Source organism: Vombatus ursinus, unplaced genomic scaffold, assembly GCF_900497805.2.
Source record: "Vombatus ursinus unplaced genomic scaffold, bare-nosed wombat genome assembly UNPS02014791.1, whole genome shotgun sequence".
Taxonomy (NCBI): Eukaryota; Metazoa; Chordata; class Mammalia; order Diprotodontia; family Vombatidae; genus Vombatus; species Vombatus ursinus.
This window is the reverse complement of record NW_020954569.1, coordinates 49,504,257-49,531,132: the sequence shown is the minus strand read 5'-3', so window position 1 is coordinate 49,531,132 and position 26,876 is coordinate 49,504,257. Positions and strand designations below refer to the sequence as shown.

Sequence of the window (26,876 nt, the reverse complement as noted above, 5' to 3'; positions counted from 1 at the left end):
TCTTTGGTGCTGGCTTATATGGTGGCCCTTTTTCCTAATGCCCACAGATTTCTGACTGTTTTTGCAGTTCTGGGGGGTATGTGTCACTGTAGTTTCTCATTGGATTTCTTAATCAACATTTAGTCTTGATCAAATTTCAGGTTTTTGCTGGAATTTGTATGTGTGATCTAAGTGGTCTGCCTTTGCTCAGGCTTTGGTTATATCCTATCCCAGTCTTTCAAAGAAACTTTCATTCTCCCTGATAACTTGAATTGAGATGGGTTCCTTCATGCCTTTTACCTTCTCATTTAGAATAGAGTTCATCTTGCACTTTCTGTGTATAAACGGTTACTTGGTCTTGGCAGAAATAAAAACAGCACAGCTTGTGCAAGTTATTGCAAAATTCCTCTACCCTTTACTCTTGACAAAGCATTGTCATTCTTGTTGGAAGCTCCCACAGCTAACCTTGACAATCTACTTGATAAGCCTGTTCCTCATGGGCTCAGGCTTAACTCATTATGGCAGCCTTCTAATCTTTTCTCCCATTATGAAGCTGCTATCTGCTCAACCGCTTTTCAGAGACAATTAGTACATTCCTGTCAAGCTCTAACACAAATAACAGTTGCTTCAGGTGTCTTTGGAAGATCAGCCATAGCCAATTACCTAATTACTCCAATTACCTACAATTAACAAGAAGGGCAATTCTAACTCTTCTAATTACCCACTCCTCTCTGCTCTTCTCTCTGGATACAACTCTGTTTTTCTTGACTGTTTTGTTCACAAAGTAAACTTTTCTTTGCTTTTGATATCCCTGCCCCTATTTTTCCATATAAATCTTATTATCATTTTACTTAATTCTACAAACTGTCCCATTGGTATTGTTTCAAATAATATTACATATACATTAACTTGGGAAATATTGATATTTTCTTTTTATTGGCTACATTGCACAGATAGCAAAACCACCTCCAATTACCTAGTCCTTCACAAAATTGTTTTATGGCTGTTTTTATAATAATAATAGCTAACATTTACATGTTAGCTATGGGGCCTACTATGAACCAGGAACTGTGCTAAGCACTTTACAAATTTTTTCTCTTTTGAGTTTCACAACAACCCTAGGAGGTAGGTACTATTACTATCCCCACTTTTACAGATGGGGAAACAGAGGCAAATAGCATAAGTGACTTGTCCAGGATCACACAGCTACTAAGTGTCTAAGGCCAGGTTTGAACTCTGTTCTTTCTGACCCCAGGCCAAAAGCTCTATTCATTGCACCACTTAGCTAAGTCTGGCTACATCTCATATGTATTTTGTTAGGCTAATGGCAAATATTTGATAAATTTTGTTATGATGATAAGTAAATGGCATTTCTTCTATAAATTTATCCCAGAAATCTCCTTGAAGACAGAGATTCTCTTTTTTACTTTCTTTTCCCCCCAGCATTTAACACAGTACTTGCCACATCTCTTAATATTTGCTTGTTGACTGACTGATATATGAAAATTTTTTGGGGGGGGAACTAATCTCAAATTCTATCTTCTTAATAGTCATTAATAACTCAATTTTTTTCACGTTTCTTGGATTTCCTAAATGTTCTAGTATTTCATTTACAAACAGAGAAATGTTATTTTTTGATAATTAATTTTTAGTTTTCAACATTCACTTACATAAGATTTTGAGTTTTAAATTTTCTCCCCCTCCCACTTATCTCCCCCCCAAGACAGTGTACAATCTGATATAGGCTCTACATATACTTTCATGTTAAGAATATTTTCCCATTAGTCATGATGTAAAGAACAATTAGAACTAATGGGAGGACCCATGAGAATGAAGCAATAAACAAAACAACAAAGGAAAAGCAGAGGAAATAGTATGCTTCCATCTGCATTCAGGCTCCATATTTCTTTTTCCGAGTGTGGGTAGCATTTTCCATCGTGAGTCTTTTGGAGTTGTCTTAGATTCCTGCATTGCTGTGAAGAGTCAAGTCTATCAAAGTCAGTCATCTCATAGTGTGGCTGTTACTGTGTACAATGTTCTCCTGGTTCTGCTCATTTCATTCTGCATCAGTTCATGTAAGTCTTTCCAGGTTTTTCTGAAGTCTGCCTCCTCATTGTTTCTTATAGCACAATAGTATTCCATTACATTCATATACCATAACTTGTTCAGCCATTCCCCAATTGATGGGCATCCCCTCAATTTCCAATTCTTTGCCACCACAAAAAGAACTGCTACAAATATTTTTGTACATGTGGGTCGTTTTCCTGTTTTTATGATCTCTTTGGGATACAGACCCAGCAATACCACTTCTACGTCTATATCCCAAAAATATCATAAGAATGGGAAATGTTATTCTTTTAAAAAAATTTTTACCAGTGCTAATTCCCTTACTTTTTTCTTAAAAAAAAAAAACAACAAAACAAAAACCTTTTGTTGGTGATATTTTCTTTTAGCATCATTGTTACTTCCCAAATAGAATCCTGTCTTGTAATAACAGTTACCAAAGATCCCTTAACTGCCAAATCTAAAGGCTTTTTCTCAATTCTTCTCCTCTTCCTCCCTGGAGCTTTTGACACTATTGGTTATTCTCTCTTCCTTGATACTTTCTTTTCTCTCTAGGTTTTTTTGTACTGGGTCTCCTACCTGTTTGACTACTCCTTTCTTTCCTGGTGCTTTAACCAGGTTACTGTCCTTGTCACTGACTGGTAGGTACCAGCTAGCTAGAAAGCTGGAAGCAGTGTGGTTTTAGTGCATAAAGCATTAAACTTGGAATCAGGAAAATTTGGATTTAAATCGTGCCTCTGTTACTACGTAGCTATGTGACCTTGAGCAAGTCACATAATATCTTTAAGCTTTTGTAACATGAAGGGATTAGACTAGATGGCTGTAACCTATAAATCTAGAAAGAGCAGATTCTCTTACTAGCTGTGTAACCCTGGGCAAGTCACTTAACCCCATTGCCTATCAAAAAAACTGAAACAAACAAACAAAAAAACCACAACAAAACAAAAAGAAAGAGCAGATTCCATTGACACAGGTAAAGTTTATAGCAGAGATAACCTATTTTCCAAATAGCTAGGCTCCTTTCCCAAAAATGTGAAGGGAATGGAAAAAAAGTGACTATCTTTCCCCCCAGAACAGGGACCTGGGTGCCTTATTCTTAGAATCATTAACTGCCATCAGAGCTCTTTATCTTCTTTCAGTGAGTAAATGCTACTAAATGCACAGAATTTTATTTGGAAAAAGAATGGATGTCATGGTACTAAAAGGAACCAACAGTAACTTAGGAATAATAAAATGACTAAAAAAACCCTAAAAACAAAACAAACCTTACTCTGTTATTGTTACTAGGATATAATCAGACAGACATAACTAAACAAATAAGACCAATTTTTCAAAAGAGGCAGTTTAGTGAGGTTTTTTTTTTGTTTTTGTTTTTGTTTTAGCAATTGGTGTTAAGTGACTTTCCCAGGGTCACCAAGCTAGTAACTTTCAAGTGTCTGAGGCCGGATTTGAACTCAAGTCCTCCTACTCCAAGACCAAGGAAAGAGGCAGTTAAAAAAAATGTTTTCTCACTATCACCTAGTGAAATAAATACCTGGATAGAGTCTAAAAAAATAAATTGTGACACTAATGCATTGTTGGTGGAGTTGTGAACTGATCCAACCATTCTGGAGAGCAATGTGTAACTATGCCCACGGGGCAACCAAACTGCGCATATCTTTTAATCCAGCAATACCATTAATAGGTCTGTATTCCAAAGAGATCACAAAAAAGGGAAAAGGATCTACGTATGCAAAAACATTTATAGCAGGCCTTTTTGTGGTAGCAAAATATTGGAAATTGAGGGAATGCCCATCAATTGGGGAATGGCTGAACAAGTTGTGGTAAATGAATGTCATAGAATACTATTGTGCAATAAGAAATGATGAGCAGGCAAATTTCAGAAAAAACTTGGAAAGACTTGTATGAACTGATGCAAAGTGAAATGAGCAGAACTAGGAAAACGTTGTACACAGTAATAGCAACATTGTGTGGTAATCAACTATGAATGACTTAGCTCTTCTTAGCAACACAATGATCTAATATAATTACAAAGGACTCATGAGGGAAAATGCTACTCACATCCAGATTGTTATTGTTTGTCCTTGAGTCTAGAAGAGGACCATGACATCAGGGAGATGATGCCATGACATACAAGTGAATTGGATTTAAGTGAGAGATGGCTGTGCAAAGTCACCAGCCTCTGGTTCTCCTCTGAAGCCATATGGGTCCAGTGGCAATATATAGATGAGGATGATGGGAGATGGCCCTGGATGCTGTGGGAGACCTCAACCTTTTTAAACTAAGGTCTTTAACAGGTTCCAGTTTGACTGAGACAACACCGATTTAGTGATTAAGGTTAGGTAAGAAATGAGGCACAGAATGGCCTCTTTACCTAGTCAAAAAAAAAAAAAAATCAATCTTCAGGGTTCCTGGCCAAAAGAGAAACAATTGCCATTTACATTCACTCTAAGCCAATCAGGACCCAAACAATAACCAAATGGGGACCTATTGTTGGCCAACCAATGAGAGTCAGAGTGATTTGGGTTTAAAGAATGGTCCTTAAGGGGAAAAGAAAAAGATTTCAGTGATCAAAATTTATTTTCTTTGGGCAGAGCACCCACAGGTAAGGATATGACACCCTACAACATCCAGATAAACCTTGAATACTGAGTGAAGGATACTTTTTTCATTTTTTTTCTGCTTTTTTTTTTCTTTTTGGTCTGTTTCTTCTTTCAGAAGCGTGACAAATAAGGAAAGATGTTTTAAATGATTGCACACATATAACCTATAACAAATTGCTTGCCATTTTAGGAAGAGGGGAGGGGAGAGGAGGCAGAAAAAATTGGAACTCAAATTGTTGCAAAAATGAATGCTAAAAATTGTCTTTACATATAATTGGGGGGAAATACTATTAAAAAAAGGTTCTAAAAATAATTCCTAATGTTACAGTCTTTGCTTCACACAGTACCAACCTTTAAAAATCCCGTGGATAAAATGAATTATTTTGAAGATGAATTCTGAAGTACTTCCATCAGAATCATCCAAGAACTAGTTTTATTGTGGATCTGAGCCCAGTAGAATAACAAGCCTGACCATGCTGGAGAGTTTTTGATTATGAATGAGTCTGTTGTCCTCAGAGGATCTGTAATCTGCATCGGTAAGTAGTAACCATACCCAAGAAATCTTTTAAGAATTCTTTAAATAAATTGTTATTGATGTAATATATAAATTTTTATTGATTACTGACAGCACCAAAATTTCCCCAGCTATAAATACTTTCCTGTATTCCTACTTATTAATGGGCTAAACTTATCCATATCATTTGACTCAAAGATTTCACTACTAGGCTTACATTTCAAACCTTGATTATAAATTAAGTATTTAAGCAACATCAGACACCATTTCATTCATATTTCCTTGAAAGCTATACCATTCTAGTTACATTTGCAAATTACTAATTTTCGCAATTGGGTTAAAAAAAATTCAGAGCCTAGTCCTCTGTAAACTTAAGTGCATAAAAGGATGTGTGGCATCGAAGGACTTACAAAAATTTGGTCATAGCCTGCTCAAATACTAACTGTCCTGAAATTTCCAGGGTTAATGCCTCACGTACTATTTAACCCTTCGAACGGGACCCTCAGGTTCCGCCCTCCCGCCCCCTGGGGGGAGCTCCCGACGCGCCACGTGCTTCCCAGCTTTGTGTCCCGCGCAGGCGCGCCCGCTCCTCCCCCCTTTCGAGAGGGCGCAGCCCCGCCCCTTCCGAGGGCCCCAGTGCATGCTGGGAAGAGGGTGGCAGCGACCCACCCGCCTATGTCACTGCCGGTTGGGGCGCCATCTTGCTCTTGCTTGCGTCTGCGGTGGGGTTGGATGGGAGTGTGGCGGCGGCGGCGGCGGCGGCGGCGGTGGTAAGGGGGCGGTGCGCTGGTGCCCGGGCCTGGCGAGCCCCTCCTCCCCGCGGGCTCCGCGGCGTGTCGGGCGCCGGACGCTGGGCGGCGGGGGCGCCGGGCTGGGGGGATGTCCGCCTTCTCGGAGGCGGCGCTGGAGAAGAAGCTGTCGGAGCTGAGCAACTCTCAGCAGAGCGTGCAGACGTTGTCGCTGTGGCTGATCCACCACCGCAAGCACTCGCGGCCCATCGTCACCGTGTGGGAGCGGGAGCTGCGCAAGGGTGAGTGAGGCCCGGGGCCGGGCGCCCGGACCGGGCCGGGGCGGGCCAGGCCGCCGCAGCCTCCCGGTTCCCCTCCTCCCCCACCTCCTTTTTCTCATTCCTCCTTCTCCTCCGCCCCTTCTCCTCTTCATCCTTCCCCTCCTTCCTCATCTTCCTCATCCATTCTCTCCTTACTTTTCCGTCCTCCTCTTTCTTCTTCTCTCTCCTCCTTCGCCTTCCCCTTCTCTTCTTCGCCGCCTTTTTTCTTTCCTCTCTTCCCTCCCCGGGCTCCCCGGCTTCTCCCCGGGGTCCCCAAGAGAGCTGGAAAGTGTACCCTTGACGCCTCCTGCCCGAGCATCCGGGAGCAGCGAAGCCCCGAGGCCCTGCGGACGAAGTGTTTACGAACCCCACGCGTGGGGCTACATGGAGGAGCTGCCCGTTGCGCGGTCTTGCTTGGGCTCCGGTAACATTGCTCGTGTCAGAAGCCATGCACAGCCTGTGGTTCTGGAAGCCGCCCCCCGCCATGGGCTCGGGGAGTTAGGCTGCGTGACTTGTGTTTTCCTGCCCCCCCCCTTTTTCTGTGGAGAGGCCAAGCAGAACTGGACCATCAGGTCTAGAAGGGAGCAAGGGTAGGGGGGTAGCGTTGGGGTGGAGGAAGCTTGCGGTGGTGAGTTGTTCACGTTATGTTTCCAATTCTGTTAATATCACACCCAGCCGCAGTTACAGCTGGACTGGTTATTCAGTCCAGCAGCCTTATTTTACAAAACTGGTCCTAAAGCTTTAGATAAAGCAGCGGGGTTTCTGTGGTCAGCACAAGGGTCAGAAGTTATGTTCAACTTTGCAGAAAGAAACTAGCTTGATAGAATTAGTTGTATGTTGATTGAAGTATTAAAAGTTATCCGAGTATGATATAATTTTGGAGCCTTATTCTTTCTAGCTCTTTGGTTAAAGGAGTATGTTATGTCCTAAGGTTAGGTTGGTTCCAATAATTGTTTATTTCTGATAGACATTGACCAAAATTATGGCTCCTGAACAAATTTACTTGTTTCTTAGCTTTCGAGTTTTAAGGGAACTTAGAGGCCGTTTAGTCCTGCCCCTCTCATTTTACAGATGAGGGAACAGAGGCCATATAGATTAATTTTCACTTCACTTTAATAAGTATTAAATGTCTGCTACGTGCCATGCAGTGTGTTAAGCATTGGGGATACAAAAAGAGGCAGGCAGAGCCCCTCCCCTCAAGGAACTTACAGTTAATGAGGGAGACAACAAGCAAATAAACATAAGCAAAGATTAAGTGACTCCCCTAATGTCATACAGTTAATAAGTTGCAGTCAGGACTGGCCTTACTGTCTTCTGTTTTCCAAACCCAATAAGTACTTTTTTCTACTGTATCTCTTTAAGATTGGAGAAGGCATCCTTTTAAAATTTGTTTTAAAAATTTGTTAAACTTTTAATAAAACTGTTGAAGTGAATGTTCATTTACTTATATGGAAGTTATATGATTTTGTTGTAGTTATTACTTGACCTAAGATGGTCAAAATGTACTAGGTGCTATGTATGAGCTAAATAAGCTGTTTTGTTTTGTTTCAAAACATTCTGCATTTTTCTTTTGTATTTGTTTCTTAGTTTTGATCGAAAATATGTGCATGCATTTTTTTAGATTCATATACTAGTTATTTCATACATTTGTGTCCCTGGCTTTACCTATTTCACTGTGGACAATTTTGTTTTTGTATACTTTGGTTTACATTTTGTCTGGTGAGAATACATTTTTTCTTACATATGACTTGTCACCCTTAAAAGTTGATTACTTTTATGCATAAAACATTCAAGGACCATGGTTTTGCATCAGAGATGTGGTTATTAATGAAATTAGAATAATTTTGAGTCCAAGGAAATATAACACAATGCCAATATTTACTTAGACCATATGCTAGAAAAATATGTGACTTGTCTGTGTAATTTTTCTTAGTCACTTTGGAATTTTCAGGTGAATGAGGGTTTGTTACTTGTCAGCTTACTTTTTATTTCTTGGCAGCGACTTGTATTACTTAATGGCAATACTAATAGACTTATAAAACAGTCTAATGGTGGTGAGACAAGTAGGTATGTTGCACAGCATAGAGCGCTGGATCTGAAGTTAGCAAGACCCAAGTTCAAATGTGACCACAGACACTTAATAGCCGTGTGACCCTGGACAAATCATTTAACCTTGGTCTTCCTCAGTTTCCTTATCTGTTAAATGGGGATAATTATAGCCCCTACCTTCAGGGTTGTTGTGAGGATCCAGTGAGGTGTTTGTAAAATGCTTTGCAAACCTTAAAGTGCTGTATAAATGCTAGCTTTTATTGATGATGATGTTACTGTTTGACATTTATAGAATACTGTACATAATTCTCAACAGCCTTCTAGGTTTCCTTAACAGATGAGGAAATAGAGGGAGACAGAGGTTAAGTATCTTGCCTAGCTAGTGTCAGAGATGGCACTTAAACTGAGGTTTTCCTGATCTAGCACAATTATCTACTATACCATGCTGTCTCAGAGATTGGAGCTATATAATTTGGTGAATTGGATGAGGTCAGGAAGTTTGGTTTCCTCATTGTTTGTTGTGGTGTGTTTCCATAATGTCATACTTGCAGTAGGCATTCAGTAAATGGGCACTGAGAATGGTGGTATTTGACCTTGTGTTACTGGAATCTGAAAGCACTAGTTTCACCATTTGTATTGGCAATTTGATAATAGGATTATTAATTTATTTGTTTTGGTCTGGTTTGTCAGTTGTAAAGGCATGACCTTAGTGAAATACAATTAAATCTCAGTTATCTTTGTGTAGATTATCCATATTAGAGGCAGATTATGCAGCCAGAAATACTTTTGCCCCATAACATGGGGAGTTTCTTGTCACCCATCTAAATTGGGGCTACATGGGTCCCTCACAATTCCTTTTTATTAGCTGTGTGATCTTATAACGTGACGTAATTGCCTTAGTTTACCATTTGTTATATTAAAATGATGGTTGGTGTTAATAAAGGGAAAAGATGATTTTAATAACCTTTGCTTCTTTCCTCCCTTTAGACCAGATTGTCACAAATTTAAAGGAAGATATCTTCAGGGGGTTTGCAACTGTTATTGGTTTGTCATCATTGTAGTGTACCTAGAATGCAGATAGCAACTAAAATGGAAGCTGACACTTTCTGAGAAATAAAGGTGGGAGTGTTCAGTGGAGTTTTTGGATGGACTGAGACTGTAGGGGATAATAACTCACATTTACATATTGCTTTAAGATTTTACAAGATGCATTCAAAATAACAAAGTGGACTCATTTTGAATTGCCTGACTAATTTACTGTATCATTTGTACACCTTCTTGGATTTTCCTGCCTGGTTCAGTAAGCACATTATTGGGTTTATCTTTGGGTATCATTTTCATTAGTGCTCTGGTCAGTTTTTCAGCCTTGAAGTCACTCAATTCACCAGGTTTCCACACTCCTTATCCCAGTTGAGAACACCTTGTTCCTCCAGCCCTTTGACTTGACTTACCTGTTGAGTTTTATTGGCTCTCAATTACTTCTACTAATGAGCTGATAGAACTTGATGGAATTGGTTTTACTCTAAGACAAAAAACTTTACCTAGGATGATTACTGCAGTAGGAATAATAACTTTGTTCATTTGAGTCAAGTTACGGGGAAACTGGTGACTACTTGGGTAAAAGAGAGGACAAATTGGCATTGGTCTTTGTAGAGGAGAAAGCCTTTTGATAAAGCTACTCTAATAGTGTAATGTATGTGATCTTTTAACCGGAACCTTGTCTTTTAAGGGACAGTCAGATCTGCAGTTGCAGCTTTTTACCTATACTTTCATCAACTGAAGATGGCAGTGAACTCTTTCTGCATAACATTTAATATGTTGTTTCTTTGGAAGTTGGGAAGGTTTCTTGAAATTCAGATTTCTCTACTTAAATTTTGTATGTTATTGATTGGTTCTACCTCATTATACCTGTGGTGAGTATTCTTTCTGTGGGTATGCATCACAATCTGTCTATACGTTATCTTTTGCAATTATTTCCCATATTCTTTCATAGGTCTTCAACAATGGATCCATCCGTTGGAGGCCTTTTGAAGATGATTTTCAGTATTTCAGCATTCAGTAATAGAAATAATCCATTACCAATGTTTGGTGCACTGAAGGAATGTCATTAATGTAAAATTTACCCTCATCCCTGAGTTTGGAGCCATGAGTACCATAAAAACAGCTTGAGAGTTTTCATTACAACCTTAAAACCAGCTACTTTCAAAGTTTGTAACGTTTTTCTTACATATAAGTTTTACCTGCCTTATCTCAGAAGCATAGACACATTCAGTTCAACAAACATTAAACGTCTGCTTTGTATGAGGCACTGTTTTATGAAGTGAAGAAAAAAAACACTTTCTTATTCTGAAGGAATTTATATTCCCTCTGGGGGATCTGACATGTACACAGTTAAGTATAATAAAAAGTAGGTGGTAAAAGAGGGAAAAGGAGAGGACAGAGTATTCTTGGAATATTTGAGGAGGCTAGCAGAATAGCTATGAAAGTACTTGTAGAAGTTAAATATATTTTATTTAAGTGTTGTTTAGTGGGATTGACTACAGCAGGGAAGGCTGCAACATAGATTCCTGTGTGGAAGTTAGGCGAGACAGGGCACTGGATACTCTATCAATAATGTCTACTTCAAACATCCAGGGATACAGAAGTTGGGGCCCTAACCTGATGGTCTTTTTCTTAAGAAAAAAAAAAAAAAATTAGCAAGCATTTTTTTCCCTTTCCTTACCCCCCATGGGGTGGGGGACAACAACCAAAATGAAACATATATGTATAGTGAAACCAAATTTCCTGCATTGGCCATTTCTTTTTTTTTTTTTTGGTATCAAATTTGTTTTATTCTTTACAGTTTCTCAGTCATCTTGATTCAGTCATTAATGTTGCTTCCGTCTGAAGGAGCATCCTTCTGTAAGTCTTGCCTTTCCTCCAGTAGGCTGACAGAGGACAGTGGAGCATCCCACACAGAGAACCACTGTTTGTGTGTGGCTGAAGACAGTGGTGATTTTATAGGACCCCGGGCACTTTACGTCCATGAAATACGAGTTCGGACTCTGCACCAGGCGCTTCTTCTTGTGTTTCTGCTTCTCCTCCTTGGGAGAGGGGTGTAGGAGGTCTTTCTCAAGAGGCATGTTGGCGTGGGGAGATCTTCACCGCCCGGAAAAGCTGGCCATTTCTAAAAATGTGTTTCTCATTTCTGCATCTTCTATGGTGATACTCTTTTCGGAGGTGGGGTAGTATGCTTCATCATCAGTTGTTTGGAATTCTGGTTGGTTATTGCATTGATCAGAATTGATCAGTTTTTCTTTACTGATCTTTTTCATTAGAATAGATAAACAAAAGCATATTGCAAGATATTATACCAGTATATATGACTTGGTTAAAATGAATGAGATATGTCTTAAAGATTCTAAAAAATGACATCGTTGCAGAGCAGTATGTTAGGCACAGGCCATACAAAGTTTAGCTAAGGTGGGGAGGTCTCTACCCTCATGGAACTTTTATTGAAAGATATTATCTGGGGGGCAGCTAGGTGGCGCAGTGGATAGAGCACCGGCCCTGAAGTCAGGAGGACCTGAGTTCAAATTTGGCCTCAGACCAAACACTTGACATTTACTAGCTGTGTGACCCTGGGCAAGTCACTTAACCCCAACTGCACCCCCCCCCCCAAAAAGATATTATCTGTACACAAAAACTATAATATACAGTAATACATAATAAGTATATCAGAAAGGTATAAAACAGACTGTTGTGTGGAGGTGGGATATATTGGGAATTTTAAGGTTGGGTAAGGAATTCAGCAGGCAAAGTGGGGAAAGAAAGGCTGCCAGGTATAGAAGTCATTGTGTGCGAAGGCATGAATGGAGTCAGGAAAATCCATTCTCCATTAGTTGTCAGATTGAACTTCCGAAAGTAGAGCTGACCATGTTACTTAACCTCAGTCTATTCAGTGAACTTCAGTGGCTCCTTTATTACCTCCAGGATCAAATATAAAATCCTATTTGGCTTTTAAAACATTTCATAACCTGATCCCTTCTACCTTTCCAGTCTTCTTACACCTTACTCCTCTTCATATATTCTACAATCCAGTGTCACTTGGTCTCTTTGTTAGTCCTTGAAAAAGACACTTTTATCTTCTGACTTTATGCATTTTCAGTGGCTGTCCCCCATGCCTGGGATTCTCTTGATCCTGGTGGCTGCTTCTTGACTTCCTTCAAGTGTCAATTGAAATCCCATCTGTGCAAGAACCTTCCTTGACTCCAGTAATGATAGTGCCTTCCTCTTGAGAGTGCTTCCAGTTTATCCTCTATATAGCTTTTAAAAAAATTGTTTTTATTAATTTATTTTTAGTTTTCAACAATCACTTCCATAAACTTCTGAGTTTTAAATTTTCTCCCCCTCCCTTACCATCTCCCTCCCCAAGATGGCATGCAATCTGATATAGGCTCTACATATACATTCCTATTAAACATGTTTTCACATTAGTCATGTTGTAAGGAAGAATTAGAACCAATAGGAGGAACCACAAGAAAGAAGAAACAAAACAAAACAGAAGAGGAAAAAAAAGCAAATAGTATATTTTGATCTGTATTCTAACTCCATAGTTCTTTCTCTGGATGTGGATAGCATTTTCTGTCATGAGACTTTTGGAGATGTCTTTGATCCTTGCATTGCTGAGAAGGGTTAAGTCTATCAAAGTTAATCATTGCATAACGTGACTGTTAACTGTATACAACATTCTCCTGGTTCTGTTCACTTCACTCAGCATCAGACCATACAAGTCTTTCCAGGTTTTTCTGAAGTCTGCCTGCTTGTCATTTCTTATAGCACAGTGGTATTCTATTACATTTATATACCAAACTCGTTTAGATATTCATATCCTATATATAACTTGTTTGTACATAATTGTTTTTATGTTGACTCCTCCATTAGAATCTGAGCCTCTTGAAAACAGGAGCTGTTCTTTCTGTCACTTGTGACTGGCACATATAGTTAGTTACCTAATAAACCCTTGTTGATTTGACTTGGAAGTGCATTTTCCTTTTAGATTCAGTTTTTTAATCCTGTGTTTTGTGAAAACATTGATTTCGTTTTTGTTTTTTGTTTTTTTGGCTAGGCAATGGGGTTAAGTGACTTGCTCAGGGTCAAAGCTAGTAAGTGTTATGTGTCTGAGGTTGGATTTGAACTCAGGTCTTCCTGAATCCAGGGCAGGTGCTCTATCCATTGCGCCACCTAGCTGCCCCTGAAAACATTGATTTTAAAAATTATTTTGATATATGTCTGTATATCCCAGTGAAAGATCTTAATTCATTACAGTATCATTCATAACAGGCAAGCTGTGACTTTAAAAAGTGTTTTTTGAAGTTATACACTATAGACTTTTAAATCTAGATGGTTATAAGTAGAACTGGTTTAACATGTTGAATGTGTGTCAACTAATTTTCTGTAACTCTTTAGGAATTATAATTACCTTTTTAAATATTTTTATATTTTTTGTTTAATCAAGTCAGTCACCCATTGAATTCTTTCTTGTAGCAAAGGAAAACTCTTTCTCATGTTATTTTAAAGATCTTATTAATTTTAATTAAAACATGAAGGCCAAAGTGCTAATAGAAATCAGTTATCTTGCAAGTTGCTTTTTTTGTTAGATTACTCAAATTAGTTTATTAATTAGAAAATCTGAAAAGTTGCTTTTTCCTTTCCTAACTCAAAAAACTCTAGTGGATTCCTATTGCATCAAAATAATAAAATACATTCTCCTCCATTTGAAATTTAAAGCCCTTCACAGTCTTGCTACAGCCTCCTTTTCCAGCCTTATTACATGTACATCATTTCCCTTGATGTGCTTTGCCTCCAGCCAAACTGGTCTACTTGCTGTTTCTTATTTGAGCCATTCTGTGTTTCACTTTTATGCTTTTTCATCAAGCACATTCTGGGCTTGGAATACATTCTACTTACATCTGCCTCTTACGCTCCCTAAATTCCTTCAAAGTTCATCTCAAATGCTGCTTCCTGCATGATAGAGAATTTTTGGAGATCACTCTAGCTGATAGTGTCTTCTCTCCTCACCCCCCCCATCTTTAAAGAAATTACCTTGTGTTTGCTTTAAATATACTTACTTTATATGTGTATATTATCTCAGTTGAATGAAGGTCCTTTAGGTCAGGGCTGGATCTTCATCCAGGTCAGTCCCACGAACAGTGAGTATGCTACAGGACTCTGTCCTGGGCCCTCTTCTTTTCTCCATCTGTACTGTTTCACTTGGTGACCTCATCAACTCCCATAGATAAAATTATCTCCGTGATGGTGATTCTCAAATATACTTATTTCTCTCCGCTGACCTCCACCCTACAATCTCCAACTGCTTGTTGGACATCTTGAATTCAGTGTCATGATTTTAAACTCAACATGTCCAAAATTGAGCTTGCCCTTTCCCCAAATCTTCGCTTTTCCTAAACTTCCTATTACTGTTGAGGACACTGCCATTCTCCCAGTCATTCAGACTTATAGTCTAAGTATTATCCTTGACTTTCTCATCCCTCTTCCCCTTTCCCTACATCCTTCTCCCCCTCAGCCTTTCCCCCCTCTTTTTATCGCTTCCCTCCCCTCCCTCTCCCACATCCAATCTGTTGCTAATGCTTGTTGATTTTACTTTTGTAACATCTCTTCTTTATGCCTCCTTCTCTCTTCTAGCACTGCCACCATTGGTGCAGGCCTTCATCACCTCATGGTCAATTATTACTTACTGGTTAGTCTGCTTACAAAAAGACTCCTTAATCCAGTCCATCCTTCACTCAGCTGTCAATGACCTTCCTGAAGTAAGGTCTGACCATGTCACCCCCCTGCTTGATAATGCCATGTAGCTATTGTTAATAAACTCTAGTGGCTCCCTTTCACCCCTATGATCAAATATAAAATCATGTTTCATGTTCAAAGGTGAGTCTTCCTTCATAACCTGGCATCTCCTTTCTAGTCTTTTACCTTATACCAATCTTAATGTACTTTGATGCAGTGACAGTGGCCTCCTTGCTTTTCTTTAGACAAGACAGTCCCTGTCCTGGCTCTAGGAATTTTTGCTAGCTTTCCCCATACATGGAATACTCTCCTTCCTCATCTCTGCCTCCTGACTTCCATGGCTTCCTTCAAGTTCCAGCTTAAATTCCACCTTCTATAGGAAGCCTTTCCTAATTCTTTTTAATTCTAGTGTCTTCAATCTATTGATTTTTTTCCCCCAATTTATCTTCTATGTAGTTTGTCTGTATATAGTTACTTGCATGTTGTTTCCACCATTAGATTGTGGGTTCCTCAAGAGCAGGTGCTTTTTACCTGTTTTTTTTTACTTTTTTTGTGTGTGCCTAGTGCTTAGCGCAGCGCCTGACACATATAAGATGCTTAATAAATGTTTATTGTCTAACTGATTCAGATCTCTTTTCCATTTTGTAGCCATATTCCTAGAAAAAGCTATCTTTAAAAAAAAGAAGGAAAAACTCTATCCTCATTGCCTCCATTTCCTCCCCTCTCACTTTTCAAGCCCCTTGTTGTCTGCATTCTGACCTCATAATTTAGCTAAAACTGCTCTCTTCAAAGTTACCAGTGATCTTTTAATTGTTAGCTCCAGTGGGTTTCTTGATCTATGCAGCATTTGACAATTTTGGCTGCTCTCTCTACTCCTAGATACTCTTACACTTCTCTGAGTATTTGTGATACAACTTGGTTTTCATACTTACCTGAGTTCACTGGATTCATGTCCTGGCTCCTAACTGTGGTTGTACACCAAGGGTCTGTGATAGGTACTCTTCTCTCTATGTGACTTCATTGGCTCCTATGGGTTCAGTTAACAAACCTGGAAGGGACCTTATATATTAACTAGTTTAATTCTCTCTTTTTTAATAGATGGGAAAACTGAGATTTAGGAAAGTTATGATTCACACAAGGTCACAGACATATATTGAAACAGGCACTGGATTAGACCTTGGGCAACAAGCGAGTCAAAAGCATTTATTAAATAGTTACTGTGTCCAGCACTGTGTTAAACACTGGGGATACAAATACAAGCAAAAAATAAAGACTGTCTTTCCCCTAAAGAACTTTTACAGCCTAAGGTGGGGAGGGAGTGTAACAGACACACAAAAGGGAGCTGAAAAGCAGTGGGGTTTGGGGAGAATTTGAAGTGTCGAAAATTGGTGGGGTAATGCAGATTGGCTGGCCTGGGCCCTTTTTCCAAGGGGTTTAAAACCGATTTCCTGACTCAGTTCTTTCAACTACACCTTTATTTACAAAATAAAAAGGTGAATATAGCCTATGGCCTCTCATTTTGGCTTTTGACCAATTGTTCTGGTCATTCTGTTCAACAAATATTTATTTATTTATCCATCCATCCATCCATCCGTCCATTCATCCATTCATTCATTCATTCATTTATTTGGCAATTAGGGTTAAGTGACTTGCCCAGGGTCACACAACTAGTAAGTGTCAAGTGTTTGGTCTGAGGCCGGATTTGAACTCAGGTCCTCCTGACTTCAGGGCCAGCGCTCTATCCACTGTGCCACCTACCTGCCCCCAACAACAAATATTTATTAAGGGCATATTTTGCATTGGGGACATAAAGCCCTAAGCAAACACAAAATCTCTTCCCTCAAGAATTTGCATTCTATTTGGAGGACACAACATAGAAATACATACACATACATACGCACATACTGTATATGATAATTTGTGGAGGGAAAGAACGCCAGCAACTGAGGAGGTCTTAAAACGCTTCACAGTGGAGGTATGACGTGAGCTAGTCTTGAATGAAGCTAAGTATGTATTTAAGAGGTACATTTTAAGAATGGGGAACAGCCTGTGCAAAGGCACAGAGTTAGAAGATGAAATGTTCAGTTTGGGAGCAGAAAGCACACCAATTTGGCTGGAATATAGTTTGTGTGAAGGAGTGGGGGCTGTTGTCTAGAGCTTTTCTCTTGGGCTTTTTTTAATAACTGCTACAATTGAGAAAATAAAGAAAGCCCTGCTATTTACTGGGCAGCTAAGTGGTGCAGTTGATAGAGTGCTGGGCCTGGAATCAGGAAGACTCATCTTTTTTAGTTTAAATCTGGCATCAGACATTAGCATGGTGACCCTGGACTAACCTGTTTGTCTCTGTTTCCTCATCGGTAAAATGAGCTGGAGAAGGAAATGGCAAACTACTCCAGTATCTTTGTAAATAAAACCCCTAAAGGGGTCACGAAGAGTTGGACACTACTGAAAAATGACTAAATTACTTTTTACCAAAAGTGTTTTTAAAATGGAGAGTTTCCAGAAGTGGGGAACCTGTGCCCTGAAGGCCACATGTGTCCCTCTAGACCCTCAAGTGTGCCTTTTGACTGAATCCAAACTTTACAGAACAAATCCCGTTAATAAAAGGATTTGTTCTGTAAAACTTGAACTCAATCATAAGGCCTCACCCAAGGACCTAGAAGGCCACAGGTTCCCCACTACTGGTTACATCTTCAGTCTGATAACCAACATTACATATAGGCATACTTTGGAAATATTGCAGATTTGGTTCCAGATGACTGCAATAAAGCAAATATTGCACACAAATTTTTTGGTTTCCCAGTGCATGTATAAGTTAATGCTTACACTATACTTTTGTCTATTAAGTGTAACAGTATTAGGTCTTTTAAAAATACATATGTTAATTTAAAAATACTTTATTGCCAAAAAAAAGTACTAATCATCTGAGCCTTCAGTGAGTCTTTTGCTGGTCGAGGGTCTTGCCTCGATGTTGATGGCTACTGACTGATCAGTGTGGTGGTTGCTGAAGGCTGGGATGGCTGTGGCAATTTCTTAAAATAAGACAGCAATGAAGTTTGCCACATAGATTGACTCTTCTTTTCACTTGAACACTTAGAGGCCATGATTGGGTTATCAGTTAGTCTAATTTCACCATTATTGTGTCTTGGGGAATAGGGAGGCCTGAGAAAAGGGAAAGAGACCAGGAAGGCAGATTCAATGGCACAGTCAGATACACTTATAAAGGCACAGTTTATGGTACCCTGAAACAATTACAATAGTAACATCAAAGATCACTGATCACATATAATATAACAGATATACATAGATATATATATATATGGATATGTATGGATATATATGGATACATATATATATAAGATAACCATAACAGATAAAAGAAAAGGTTTGAAATATTGTGAGAATTAGCTAAAATATGACACAGAAACATGATGTTAGCACATACTGTTGGAAGAATGGTGCTGATAGACTTGCTCCATGCAGGGTTGCCACAAACCTTCAACTTGTAAAAAATGCACTACCTTTGAAGCTCAATAAAGTGAAGCGCTATAAAACACTTGTACATATATATATGTATATATATATATATGTATGCATATACATACACATACACATATAAATATATTTGACTTATATTTGTACATACATGCAAAATTTTTAAAATGCCTTTTCCTGAAAGTGTTTAAATGATCCAGTAACTAAAATGATTTAAGCATATCTTTAAAATACTTTACTTCATCAACATGAATTGCCAACTATGTTGCTGAAATTAAGAGTGTTACTCAGACTCCGTTGTGAGTGTTAAAAGATTTTTTGTTTGGCTTGGAATAAATTTTGGTACTTAGATTTAACTGTAGGGGTTTAACCTTCTGGGAGGTAAAAATACTTGAATAATGAACCCATATTATAAAAGTATGACTTTTAAAACAGAAGTTCTCCAACTGAAAAAATGTTTGACACTTTGTTGGAAGTGAACTGTGTCATCTCTTAGATAGAAGGCAACTGGCTTTTCTGTTTGCTGGATGATACCTAAGTTAGAAGCAGGATCAGAGTATTTTGTTTTTTAAGATGCCTTCTTGTAGATACTACACTAAACAAAAATCTTATTCATATCAGTAAACAGAATACATTTTTAAAAGCCAGGAATTGTGAAACCAAGATTTTCATAGGAGATACCTGTAAAGTATACATACAATTCTGTCAACTATTACATAGTTTTATATTTGCAAAGTAAGCAGCATATGTTTACTGATTTAATGGGCAGAGTGAGTTTGTGCTTTCAATCATCTAATATCAAAAACAAGAAAAATATTAGATGTGTATTCTTTGTTTTAAAATGATGTGCCCCTGGCCTTATATCTTTCCAAGTCATCTTTCACCCTATTACTCTATGTACACTTGATTGTCCTGTGACACTTGCCTTCGTACTGTTTCTCCAAAATGGTACTCAGTCTCCTGACTACATGCATTTTCACTGGCTGTTCCTCACACCTAGAATTCTGTCTTGATCTTCAAGTCTCAGCTAAAATGCTGCCTTCTACAAGAAACTCTGATTCCCCCTTAATGCTAGTGCCTTTCCCCTGGGATTATCTCCAGTTTATCCTGTATGTTTTCTTTTGTAAATAGTTGTTTTAATGTTTCTCCTCCGTTAAATTATTAGGTTCTTGAGGGACTGTTTTTGCCTTTCTTTGTATCACTTGTGCTTAATACAGTAGCTGACATGTGGTAGACACTTAATAAATGTACATGACTTTTCCAGTGAATGTGTAAGAATTGGAATGAAGAAAAATGGTATAGTCAGCCTACAAGTTACAAACAGGATGGGTTAACAAAAGTTTATAAACAGCTACTGATAATGTTGTTGATATGCATATGTATATGTGTGTGTGTATATGTGAAAGCATATTTAAAAATCACCTTTTTAGTAAAACTTAAAGTATTAACAAATATTTTCCTCCAAAGCCCTTTTCTAGACTTACAGTGAAAAGGCTCTTTGGAAAGGTGGATGAATGATAAGTAAGAGTAAAAGACCTTTCTTAGGGAATTGGATTAAAGATGATCTTTAACCTTTTAACAAAGATAACTCATCTTAACTTCACTGCTTCCCTAGTCCTGAAAGCAATTGGCTTTAGAACTTAGCGGAGCGATGTGCCCTCTTTGTTGTTGAAAGGGAGACACCCTCACAGCCTTATACCTAGAAAAGACTTTCCATATTGATCTTTTTTTTGAATGGTGTAGGAAGTAATGGATTGGGACTTGGTTATGGTTTTGGAATGTTAACTCAAGATTGTATTTTTACATATTGTAATTTTCTTCAGAGATTCCTATAAATATTACCTGAAATCAACTTCAGTCAGAGTCCTATAGGAGTGCATGAGAGACTGTGCTAGTTTGAGCATCTCTCTCCAAGATAGAAATCCTTGTATCCTATATTAACGTTACATCAGATAAAGTTGTTTCTGACAAACTTGACCTTAAAATGCAGTACAATAGTAGTGCTGTTTTCCTTCAAACATAGATTTTCAAGTCAGTCCATAAATGCCTGCTTAATCCATAATATAATTTAATTGTATTAATTGAATGATTTCTGTGGTCCTTTTCATCTCTACAATTATAATGACAGCATTTTAACAGTATTATGTTTTGATTTGTGGTAACAAAAAGACCAGGATAATTTTGTGTGTACTAATTGGGAAATAACTAAACAAACTACTTTATATAAATTTGATGGAACTCTTTAAGGAATATGACCTCTAAGGTCTGTTCCTGTTCTAAATTTATGATCTTATTAAATGATGAATACAAACAGTTCAAAGAAACAAGGAAGACTTATGAAGTGATTCAGAGTGAAAGAAACATAGCCAGAAGAACAATATAGTACAGCAGTATAAAGAACAACATTAAGAGGCCACAGAACTTGGGTTGAGAGTAGTACTCCACGATCAAGTTTAAGTATGCATCTATCCTTTCTGTCAAAAATGAGTAAACTTCAGAAGGACAATTGGCATTTACTGCTAGTCTCAATAACATTTTGCTTCTGGTAGGATGTCTAGAGGACCAAATCATCATTTTTAGCATTTTTGTAGGAAAACATGAATGGGAACACTGCCTCCTAACCCCCACCCCTTAGACTTGTAAAGAATAAAGAATACTAGTTATTAACATTGTTTCAGACCATAAGTTGAGCACTTACTGAGGCAGGTAAACCCATTGGTTCTGGTTCTACTTAAATAATGGAAATTTTATTTCCTTCTATTTGCCTCTTTTAGATAAAAGTTCAGTAAGATGATGCAGTATTGTCACTTCATATTTTATTGTGTTTTGCATTTGAATATTAAAGTGATAAATACATAAGCTAGAGAAAACTTAAGTACTCATCTTAGATATTAAAAGGAATGGGCTTCCCTCCCACCCCCCTTGACATTAAACTTGATTATTGTCTATATAATACTAATTCTGATCTTTTATTTTTAACATTCTATGTTTAATTTTCTCCTCTTTTTCTAGGAAGAAGACATTTCCTCAGCTTTTACATCACAAATAACTTCTACAGCAGCAGCAAGTGACAGCATTAGTTTGGAAAGGGAGAAATGTTCAGACTTTTGCCAGTAGCAAGTCTAGTTTGGCTGTGAGGGTGGAAACTAATTTAGCAGGGAAAAGCAAGCCAAACTTTCAACAAGAACATATAAAAAAACAGCGTGCTTTGATTTTTCAGCCCAATTTTAGGGCAGAAGCTACCCACAAGTTAATGCATAAGGTTTGGAAGCATAGAAGCAGAAAAAAAATTGAGGAGGAATTAGAGGGGGTCCTTTGACTATCAGCAGAAGTGAGCATATTTCCCCCTCCAATTCTATGTTTGAGGAGTATTGTGCTTTTTATCTAGTCCTTTGTATGCAGTCAAGTATTCAATTTTAATTTCTTTCTTCCTATAGCATCAGTCTGCAGGCTAATTTGCTACTACTGTAGGAAGCAGTATCTATGTCATAGAAAGTATTTATGCCTGATGAGGTAGATTAGACAAAGATTGTAAAAACTATCAAAATAATAAATTGAAAGCAGGATTTAATTATTTATTTAATTTTTATCATGTATCCCATTTGGATGCATTGGAACATCATTTCTTATCATTTTTAGTTGTGAAACAGTTATATGAACTTGGAAACTTGAGACTACCAGCAGACATTATTTAATCATCATTTGTAGTGGTCCTTTTTCCTACTCACATTATTTAACTGCATTTAGTAAAATTTAAACTAACCATCTGTATTTTCAGGTTTGTGTTTAACCATACAGTTTGACTTTACTCTTAATCCCTGAACCTTGAAGCTCTCTTGGCATCTGTATTCATTTAGGTCTCAAATATGGAGGAACACTTGTAGTCATTGTAATTTTTAATGTGATAGATTTTGGAATTCAAGGTCCTTAAGTGAGTAGAGATAAATAATGAACTGCCGTTCCCCAGGGTTTGGGGGGGAAAGATTGTTCCATGCAGATGACATTTTGAAGGTAAACCTAGGTTTAACAGTGATTATTTCTAATTATAATATGAATTTATAAGCTAAGTTTATTAGCTATCATATCCTGCCTTTGTTATGTTTTGTCATCATAATCTTAATCATTATTTTTTTCATACTCTTAGATAATACATGGTCTATTTCATTGCATAATCACTTCCAGAATTGCATGGAAATCTATTAAGCATTTTAAAGCGTTATGGTAGCCAGGGGGTTAAGCTGACTGAGTGGATGGAGCTGGGGACTGTGTGAGTAGACCAAACAAAGAGAAAACCACTAGTCCCCAGATAGCCTGGGGATGATTACTCTTTCATCAGAAGGGATTTGACTGAGTAAGGAAGGAAGATCACTCAGGGCTAGTTAAAAGGGAAGAACCTCCTGTTTCACAAAAGCACTAAAACTTGAACAAGGAACTGAAGTGCCACCCATGGATATCTCCATCCTGCACAGAGCACATGGCCTATATAGGATAATTCTGAGGAGGGATTTAAGAGCAGGTGTCAGCAGGGAGACACAATAGGGAAATCTATTAGGATCAAGGAGGAAGAACAGCAGTATGAATCTTTATATGTTAGAAACCCAGAGAAAAGGGTGTATGTAATTATTGAATACTATGGTACTACAAATGTTTTGGCTACAGTAGAAGTTTTAACTTTCTCTCACACTAATAAATACCTTTAAAGCTGTAGCTCATATGGTGGTATGGTTGTGTTCACACTTTTGAACAAAAAATCAATAAAAAATTCTGACAACTGGATCGTAGCAAAATACAGACAACCTTTTTTTAGTACATGGAATTCTGTAGAAGATTATATCACATTCCCTGTCAGGCAGATTTTAACTCTATTAATGGGAAATGATGCTACAGCTATTTGAAATTACGTAATTTTACCATGGAGAAAGCTGTAAATAGGTTTAGATTATTTTCCAGCAAGAAAACACTGCAAGTTGTCAGGAAAGAATAAGGAGTGCCATAATTGCAGACCAGATTTGGTGAGAATAGGATTCAACCCCAGTGACCTCTTTAATAGGATAAAATTGAGTATGTCTTTGATAGAGACAAAATCTTTCCAGCTTTATTTTGTAATTAGTTGTTCTGGGCATCTCATCAAATCCTGTGACCTGTTTCTTGATCGAATAAATCAAAGAAGTTAATTCTTAATTAACTGAAATATCTGATTAATGAATCTATATTATGTAATCAGAGTTGTGCATATCCTTGTCCAGTCATGAACAACCATGTCCAAAGCTACAAAAAACATTTTCTTTGCTCCTCTAATTTTTTTTTAAGATTTTTGCATCAATATACATTAGTGAAATTGATCTATAATTTTCTTTCTCTGTTTATGCGCTTCCTGTTTTAGGTATCAATGCCATATTTGTTTCATAAAAGGAGTTTGGTAGGACTCTTTTACCTATTACTCCAAATAATTTATTTAATGTTGAAATTAGCTGATCTTTAAATGTTTAGTAGAACTCTCTTGTAGATTCATCTGGTCCTGATGCTTTTTTTTTCCTTAGGAAGCTCATTTATGGCCTGTTTGATTTCTTTTTTCTAAAATAGGTTTATTTAGAGTTCTATTTCCTCTTCTGCTAATATGGGGCAGTTTATGTTTTTGTAAGTATTGTTCCTTTTCACTTAAATTGTTAAATTTCTTGCCATGTAATTGGGCAAAATAACTCCTAATAATTGCTTTAATTTCATTTTCATTAGTAGTGTATTTACTCTTTTCATTTTTGATACTAGTGATTTAGTTTTTTCTCTTTTTTAATCATATTATCCAATAGTTTAGATAAACTATTATATTAGTTTTATATATTATATTAGATAATAGATATTTTATTTTTATTGTGTATGCATGTGTGTTTTTTTAATAAAACTGGTTCCTAGTTTTATTTGTTAACTCAGTGATTTTCTTACATTCAATTTTATTAATCACCTTTAATTTTCAGGATTTCTAATTTCTAATTCAAGCATTCTGATTTCTAGATTTCAGGATATTGGGGATTTTTATTTTATTCTTTATCTTTTTTAAAATGCAAACCCAATTCATTGATCTGCCTTTTCTCTTTTATTGATGTAAGCATTTAGAGATATAAATTTTTCTTTGATTACTGCTTTTGTTGCATTCTGTAAGTTTTCATATGTTGTCTCATTATCATTCTCTTTAATAAATTTGTTTCTGTGATTTGTTCTTTGACCTGCTCATTCTTTAAGATTAGATTATTTAGTCTCAAATTTATTATTTTTTTCCTCAGAGAAATATTTTAATACCCAAATCTGTGCAGTATAAACAGATAATGAAAAGCATAGACCAATATCACTAATGAATATTGGTGGGAAAAAAAGTGACAAAGAGGTTCCAACAATTTATCGAAAGAAATACATTGACTAGTTTCAGTTTATTTTAGGGATACAAGGATGGTTCAAAAAGTGACAACAATTAGCATAATAAATCACATTGAGAGCAAAATGCTCAAAACATATGAGCATATTCATAGATTTAGACAAAGCCATTTGTGTTAGCCAAGTTACAGGAAATACTCCCAAATATAGCAATGTAAGGATTTTTTTTTTTTAAACATATTTATTTTTAGTTTTCAACATTCACTTCCATAAGATTTTGAGTTCCAAATTTTCTCTCCATCTCTCCCCTCCCCTCATGCCAAGATGGCGTGCAATTTGATACAGGTTCTACATATATATTCATACCCAATTTATTTTTAATCTGTGTTTTCATGGTCCTTTATTAGTGTAATTTTTATTGTATTAGAATCTGAAAAGAATACATTTAATAGTTTTGCTTTTATGTATTTAACTATAAAGTTTTTATGCCCTAATATATAGTCATTTATTGTAAAGGTGTCATATACTTCTGGGAAAAGGTATATTCCTTTCTATTCCCATTCAGTTCTCTTCTGATGTCTAAGTCTAGCTTATCTAAGTTTCTATTTGTCTCCATGATTTCTCATTTATTTATTTATTTAACTATCCACTCATTTATTTATTTATTTTTGGTTAAATTTGTCTAATTCTGAGAAGGGAACATTGAAGTCCCCCACTATTATAGTTTTGCTATCTATTTCCAGCTATAATTCATTTACCTTTTCCTTTATAAATCTGAATACTGTAGAGTTTGGTGCATATATGTTTAGTACTGTATTACTTCATTATCTATGGTACCTTTTAACATAATGTAGTTTACCTGCTTTTTAAATTAAATGATTTACCTTTAACTTTATCTAAGGGGCAGCTAGGTGGTGCAGTTGATAGAGCTCTGGCCTTGGAGTCAGGAAGACCTGAATTCAAATATGACCTGAGACACTTGACAGTTACTAGCTGTGTGACCCTCGCAAGTCACTTAACTCCAATTGCCTCAGCAAAAAAGCAAAAAAAAAAAAAAGCTTTATCTGAGATCGTTATTGCTACTTCTGCTTTAATTACATCAACTGAAACATAAATTCTATTCCAGCCCTTTATTTTTACTCTATGTGTGTCTATCATTTTTTAAAATGTGTTTCCTATAAACACCATTTTATTGGGTTCTGGTTTTTAATCCTTTCTGCTGTCTGTTTCCATTTTATGGGTGAGTTCATCCAATTTATATTCAGAGTTATAATTACTACTTGTGTATTTCTCTCCATCCTATCCCCACCCCCACTGTTTATCCTTGTCTCTCTCTCTTTTTACCCTATCCCTCCTCAGAAGTCTAATTTACTTCTGACTACTGCTTCCCTAATAATCTGCACCCCCTTCTAGGAATCTATCCCTTATCCTATCCCCTTGCCCTCCTATTTCTTTGCAAGTTAAGACTTTTGTACCCAACTGGATGTTTATGTTCTCTCTTTAACTCAGTTCTGATGAGAATAAGGTTCTGGTGCTGTCTGCCTTCTAACCCATCTCTTCCCTCTACTGTAATAGTTCTTCCATTCGTGCCTCTTTTGTATCAGATAATTTGCTCCATTTGACCTCCCCCTACCAAATTTTATTTTTTAGGATCATCTCATCATAATCAACTCAGACTCCCCTATATCTATTTATGCTCTTTCCAGCTACCTTAACAATAACATTTTTAAGCATTACAAATATAATTTTCCAATATAAGACAGTAAAAGTTTGACCTTATTAAATCCCTTATGATTAGTCTTTCATGTTACCCTGATGTTTCTCCTGATTCTTGTATTTGAAAATCAAAATTTCTTTTCAGTTATGGTTTTTCCTTCAGGAAATGTCTGAAAGTCCTTTAATTCAGTAAACTAATTTGTTTCTGATGTGAACTTTTATGTCTAGGCATGTATCCGTTTTGAGCTTATTGCAA

General features: G+C 37.1%; 2 protein-coding genes across 4 annotated transcripts in view; one reads left to right on the top strand and one right to left on the bottom strand.

Moving 5' to 3' along the window:
- Positions 1-6,025: 6,025 nt before the first annotated feature.
- Positions 6,026-26,876, top strand: part of RPRD1A (regulation of nuclear pre-mRNA domain containing 1A) — a 95,368-nt gene continuing 74,517 nt past the window's right edge. For all 3 annotated transcript variants that reach the window (XM_027868826.1, XM_027868828.1, XM_027868827.1), the window contains exon 1: positions 6,026-6,190. In XM_027868826.1, coding sequence (XP_027724627.1) covers positions 6,040-6,190 — 151 coding nt within the window. In that variant the 5' untranslated portion in view covers positions 6,026-6,039. The remainder of the gene's footprint in view (positions 6,191-26,876) is intronic.
- On the bottom strand, positions 11,125-11,379 carry LOC114047919 (40S ribosomal protein S27-like). Its single transcript, XM_027868829.1, has one exon. It carries the CDS (start codon positions 11,377-11,379, stop codon positions 11,125-11,127), a length of 255 nt encoding a protein of 84 aa, XP_027724630.1.